A 6,966-nucleotide genomic window follows, 5' to 3' on the forward strand; every position below is an offset into this window, starting at 1 on the left:
TTTTTTAAATGTGATGGGCAAGAGTTTTCCAACCTCGAGATCCCTCATCTCAGAAATACAGACAATGATCCCTAGTATCAATATATTACAATTAAATGTAATGCACCATTGGAACCTTAGTAAATAAATATGAAACTATTCAATGATGCTGCTGTGACTATTTAATTATTTGGTAATATCAAAAATTGACAAAACAAAGGAAAATACATTTAGAATTAACACCTGTTACATGTTTTTTGACAATATTTCTGGATGATTTTAAGTCTGGCTAATATCCAGTAAGCTGACTGCAGCCATCATCACCGTAAATATTCTCACAAACTAAATAATGAAAATCAAGGGGTATGAAGTCTAATATAAAGTAAAATAATAAATTACATACCACAGTTGAAACATGTCTTTTTACAATGGTTCTGCATGTATTCGTTTTTCCACAAAGATGCTTATAGTCGCTACAATACTTAAATGTGTCATCACAAGCTGCAAAAAAAGGAAGAAAAAAAAATCTCTTTTTTTATTATTAAAATATGGCAAATAGTACTCACGTTTAGAAGTTGGAGATGCTGGGGTTGTGGTAGTAGGTGCTGGAGTTGTATTAGCATCTTGGCATTCATAGGCTAATTTAGTCTTTTGAACATCCAAACTGCTCATTCCCCTTCTGTTAGGAATTTGAGCGGTTGTAGACTTTTTTCAATGTCATAGTGTTTCGACCATTAGTTGAAAAGCTAGGTAAATAAATAATATTAGAAATGAGTGTTATCGATTATTAAAGTTTTAAAAATGATACTAACTATCGAAGTCCGTAGTGCATAATGGATCCATAATCGTAGTTCAATCCAAAGGTTGACGCTCTAAATCCAGCATAACAATTATCATATTGATCGACGCCTACACTTCCACAATATGGAATAGCAGCAGGTTCATTCTCTCCAAGAGCTCTCCAAAAGTTGCTGTGGGTTCCACTTTTAAATTTTCCCAGTTAATTTTAACATACTGGTCTCGATCAGGTCTTGTTTGTTCATGAGAAAAAATCCGAGGATGTGGAGCAATTCATGAGTTATAATGCCCAATACCTATCAAAAAAATTGTTAATAATAGTTTTTTACATAATGAAAATCGTCGTACCACACACCCATTGGACTGTAAATGAAGTTGACTTCTTCTCTTCTACTATTGTAGCCAAGATTAGCGAAGCATCCGTCTCCACCAGTAAAGATATCTAAATAGTTTGCTTCATTTGTTTTTTCAACATATGTGACGCATGTTCGATCTGAAATGTGATTAAAAGCATCCATAATCGTTTGTCGTTGACTTGAAGAGAAATCTGAGCTGATTGTGTATGGGACAATTCCATTAGGCCATCGATTACTTCTTCGTCCTCCAATAAAGTTCCTCGAATAAATAACGGCTCTATCGTAAGCATCTACCAACACTCTACAGCTGCCCTGTCCGGAAACATTTTCCTCACTCAAACAAATTGTGAAGAAGATTTGGAAGAATACAATTGCTATGAACAATTTTGCCATCTTTAAAAAACCTAATGATGCTATAATAGACATTCAGCATTAATATATATACTGTTAATCTTCGTTGTGAGATGTTTTTACACTTGTATTTGAAATAATATAATAGTACAAGAAAAGTAATTACCGAAAATATATGGCTATTGTCAAATAGATTTGTGATGAATGTATCTCATTTGGATTCATTTGACAGCTTCTAACATAATTGATATCCTGTTTTAGAGTTGTGAGTAATATTATGGCACAATACTTAATTGATTTTTATTCGTAAATTAATTGTGTTGGAAAAAATATTTCGAGTTTTTTTAGTCAGTTATTGAGTAAATAGATTTGTCTTTAATCAGAATTTAGAGGGGTTTTTTTCTTTAATTTATGTACATACCTCAGGCATTTATAGATAGATTTGTAGAAAAATATGATTTGAAACGAGACTTTTTATCTTACTTTCCAAAGTTGCTATCATACTTTTTTTTAGCAGAGAATATATACGTATAAAGTCTATGTGTTGTTTTTTTACATCTGAATCACATTACAAACACTTATTGTTGATGTCATCTTGTCACTTATTTGACAACTTCTTACGTGGGATTTTGTGGTGGTTCTGTTAAATTGGAACATAAATATATATAGGGTGGTCCAGATACATTGGAAAAATCTTATTAGGCCTATGACAAACGAACAAAATGGTGTATAGCCAGTTTTTTTTAAATTATTTGAAAGTTACATTTTATGAAATTCCATTGTTTATAAAAAAAACTGCCTTTCTTTATAACCCTGGTGCTAGAAGATTTGGAAGGTCCAGGGGAATCCATATTTGAATTGAATTGCCAATGAAATTTTTCAAAGCCTCTGCATACAAGTTATAAAAAGGTATCATGCTTGACCCCCTCCCAGATATAAAATTGCATGGGTAATATTCCTACAAATATTAATAAACCAATTTCAACTAAAAAGACAAAAAATAAAGTTATTCGATTTTGTTTTGAATATTTATTTTCTATTAATTTTGTATTTTCTAAATTAACAGCATATATAAACATGAGATACTAGAGAAACAGAAACATTGAATATCAAAATTTCCACGATTCTCACAATTATTTAAAACAGTCACAATACGTTGGTAACAATCAGGATATCGTTTTCTTTGAACTGGCGAAGGATGACATACAAGCTGTTAAATGCGATTAATATACAAAATATTAATATTTTAAGGAATAAAAATAATCATTCTAATATTTGTAGAATGATCTTGTATGATCTTGATTTCTAGTATTTATTTTTCCCACGGTTTTTTTTTCTCTATAATACATATTAAGAAATAATATAATTCCTACAGCTGCCTTTTGCCTAACAACATTATTAATTCCTATTGATAAAGTTGTATGTAAATTGTTGTCACTGAATCTTACACAGTTGCCTTAAGTTTCTTATAAAATTAAGAATATATAGTTTTAGACTTAATAAAAACTAGCATTTTTTTTGTTTTGCTTCAAGTTTGGTTTATTGATATAGGTGGGTATTCACCAGGAAGGAATTGTTCCAGGAATAAGTTAATATATATTTCCCTAAATAAATGCATATGCATTTATTTCACAAACAGAGATAGATACAGCCTTTACGCATAAAATAAAAGTCTATATAACCTAGTATCTAACCATTTAGAAAAACATGTTATTGATTGAATAATGCCAAATTATCCAGAAATTTATATAAAGTGATGTCTGAGGCTAGTGTAATGTATTTAATAAATCTGAATTGAATAATTTCATCTCAATTCATTTTTTCTCCAATATGTATCATTATGTTCAATATTTAGATATAACGGGTTTTGAATTCAATTACTAATTACGAAAAAAACATCAAACATGTCAAAGTATTCAAGCCATTGATATTAAATGTTGATTATTGAGAATAATGTAAATTTTCGATGGTATATAGTATAAAACCCAAATATATTTTTTTTTTCTAAGACAGCTTTAATAATTCATTTGGACTGGAATTAAATATATCATAGTGTTTTGAAAAATCATAGTTGAATAGCCAAAATATGAAAGAAGAGTATAAAATTTAAATTTTTAGAAATTATAAAGACATTAAGTAAATTAAATTGTATTTTTTGAAAAAAAAACTAGGCTCCATGTTTAATTTGAATTCGACAATTGCGTCACGAATCTGTAAGTAATTATGAATTTAAATTAGAGGTTTTTCTTAAAGCCCAATTGGGATACCTTTATTTATAATTCTGACAAACATTCAAACTGAATATAACACAATCCTTACACATAACTGATATGGGTTAAAGAAAACAACAATTAGAAGTCCGAATTAACTACCCTTGTCGAAAAATTAGCTAAAAATGTCCAGTTCTATCTCTATAGCACCTTCTAAATTTGTTGGTATGGGTTTCTTCTTATATATACAAGAATATATTACCTGCTCTTTATTGAGGATGGCCTCCACCTTAAAAACCCTCGCAAGATTCGACTCGGTGGCCACTACCCAATCATTTAATGACGTCTAGACTTCTAGTTTTTCTTTTAACTTTACTTGACACATTCTTACTAAAGGACTCACCCTTATTGTACTCGTAGAAAATACGTGCTGACGTTTCTATTTCCTCGCTACAGAAAGTGAAGTTAATACTCTCATCCTTGTTATTCGACTTATTCTTATAAATGGTACATTTCTGTTCAAGATTGATTGCTTCAACCTTAAAGTGGGGTTTAGGACTTGTAGACTGGTTTTTTTTGTTTTTTTGAAAACCTAAAACATTAGCTGGCTCAAAAGAATCCGTACAAGTACAAAGTCTGATTATCCAATTCATCAGACAAAATTGTATGAAAAATACAAAAAACTGTTGATGACCTCCGAATACAAACACCGTTTACTAAAATTGTGTACCTCCATACCTGGTACACACCAAAGGATGCATTAAATAATAATGCTACTGGCCTTTAATTTATGTTTTAGACCCAGTATCATTTTATAATCTTAAATTGGAGCAATTTTTTCCGAATCAAGTAATTGGAACCAGATTTATTTCAGGGAAAACAACTCTTTTAAGACTATTCTAGTTTTGACAAAGGAAATATAGTCTCGTAGCTAGTTGGATCAAACCCGTTGGACTACAATTTGTGGATAATCTTCGAGAGAGAGTCCATTTAAAGTTTACGGAAAACTATTGAAACCTTGTGGGTTTCCATTCTAAAGGCAGTAGCCAACATGACAAGGAATTAATCATGATGGCCTGGGCCAGATTCAGAGCCAGCTTAAAGGCTGTGGTTGAAGCTGAGTGATGTTGGTTTGAGTGATTAACTTCATTATAAACCCTTTATATCACAATGTAAAAGATTTGTAATTTGCTGAATTAATTTTCGAAAATATATTGTCATATATACATCATCCTTAAACTTTCCGGGTTTCAAATCCCAACCCTTTGTAGTTTTTTAACTATCTTTTGTATTAACGGACATCATATAACTTTAACATTACTATTTAACCTCATTTAGATAGGAATAAAAATGATTACATATGTGCATTAAATCTTTATGATTTAATGCATTGAATGAGTCTTAACCAAAAAATTAGAGTTATTATTTTTTATTTTCTTGATTGCTCCAACGAATATACTGTCAAGTGTATAAATTTAATAAGACTTGTACAGTCTGATAAATCACAATATTAAGGTATTTAAAAGAAAATGTTATAATTTTGGAAACGGAAGAGTCATAAACTCTAAATTAAAGTACATGAATTGGACACCAAATAGCCAATCTTATTTAATATGGAATAAGTATTACAATGAAATATTATGTACCATACAAGCCATAATAAATCTTCTATGATTGATGCTGTTGTAACTATTTAATTATTTGGTGATATACGATATTGACAAAACAAGGCAAAGTACATTCAGAATTAACACTTTTTACATGTTTTTTGACAATATTTCTGGATGATTTTAAGTTCACAATATCCGGTAAGCTGACTGCAGCCATCATCACCGTAAATATTCTCACAAACTAAATAATGAAAATCAAGGGTATGAAGTCTAATATAAAGTAAAATAATAAATTACATACCACAGTTGAAACATGTCTTTTACAATGGTTCTGCATGTATTCGTTTTTTCCACAAAGATGCTTATAGTCGCTACAATACTTAAATGTGTCATCACAAGCTGCAAAAAAAAGAAAAAAGAACCTCTTTTTTTTATTATTAAGATATGGCAAATAGTACTCACGTTTAGAAGTTGGAGATGCTGGGGTTGTGGTAGTAGGTGCTGGAGTTGTATTAGCATCTTGGCATTCATAGGCTAATTTAGTCTTTTGAACATCCAAACTGCTCATTCCCCTTCTGTTAGAATTTGAGCGGTTGTAGACTTTTTCAATGTCATAGTGTTTCGACCATTAGTTGAAAAGCTAGGTAAATAAATAATATTAGAAATGAGTGTTATCGATTATTAAAGTTTTAAAAATGATACTAACTATCGAAGTCCGTAGTGCATAATGGATCCATAATCGTAGTTCAATCCAAAGGTTGACGCTCTAAATCCAGCATAACAATTATCATATTGATCGACGCCTACACTTCCACAATATGGAATAGCAGCAGGTTCATTCTCTCCAAGAGCTCTCCAAAAGTTGCTGTGGGTTCCAATTTTTAAATTTTCCCAGTTAATTTTAACATACTGGTCTCGATCAGGTCTTGTTTGTTCATGAGAAAATCCGAGGATGTGGAGCAATTCATGAGTTATAATGCCCAATACCTATCAAAAAAATTGTTAATAATAGTTTTTTACATAATGAAAATCGTCGTACCACACACCCATTGGACTGTAAATGAAGTTGACTTCTTCCTCTTCTACTATTGTAGCCAAGATTAGCGAAGCATCCGTCTCCACCAGTAAAGATATCTAAATAGTTTGCTTCATTTGTTCTTTCAACATATGTGACGCATGTTCGATCCGAAATGTGCTTAAAAGCATCCATAATCGTTTGTCGTTGACTTGAAGAGAAATCTGAGCTGATTGTGTATGGGACAATTCCATTAGGCCATCGATTACTTCGTCCTCCAATAAAGTTCCTCGAATACATAGCGGCTCTATCGTAAGCATCTACCAACACTCTACAGCTGCCCTGTCCGGAAACATTTTCCTCACTCAAACAAATTGTGAAGAAGATTTGGAAGAATACAATTGCTATGAACAATTTTGCCATCTTTAAAAACCTAATGATGCTATAATAGACATTCAGCATTAATATATATACTGTTAATCTTCGTTGTGAGATGTTTTTACACTTGTATTTGAAATAATATAATAGTACAAGAAAAGTAAACACCGAAAATATATGGCTATTGTCAAATAGATTTGTGATGAATGTATCTCATTTGGATTCATTTGACAGCTTCTAACATAATTGATATCCTGTTTTAGAGTTGT

At 31.0% G+C, this 6,966-nt stretch overlaps 1 protein-coding gene and 1 pseudogene across 1 annotated transcript; both read right to left on the minus strand.

Annotated features, from left to right (window-relative positions):
- Nucleotides 1-268: 268 nt before the first annotated feature.
- Nucleotides 269-1,527, minus strand: LOC121130706 (low choriolytic enzyme-like; annotated as a pseudogene).
- A 3,914-nt stretch (nt 1,528-5,441) lies between these two features.
- Nucleotides 5,442-6,761, minus strand: LOC121130713 (hatching enzyme 1.2-like). The gene is given in 7 exon segments (XM_040726426.2): nt 5,442-5,545; nt 5,606-5,626; nt 5,629-5,703; nt 5,767-5,886; nt 5,889-5,944; nt 6,011-6,291; nt 6,344-6,761. Coding segments are annotated over 7 exon segments (1,056 nt in total). The 5' UTR covers nt 6,743-6,761.
- Nucleotides 6,762-6,966: the final 205 nt, after the last annotated feature.

Source organism: Lepeophtheirus salmonis, unplaced genomic scaffold (assembly GCF_016086655.4).
Source record: "Lepeophtheirus salmonis unplaced genomic scaffold, UVic_Lsal_1.4 unplaced_contig_10985_pilon, whole genome shotgun sequence".
Taxonomy (NCBI): domain Eukaryota; kingdom Metazoa; phylum Arthropoda; class Copepoda; order Siphonostomatoida; family Caligidae; genus Lepeophtheirus; species Lepeophtheirus salmonis.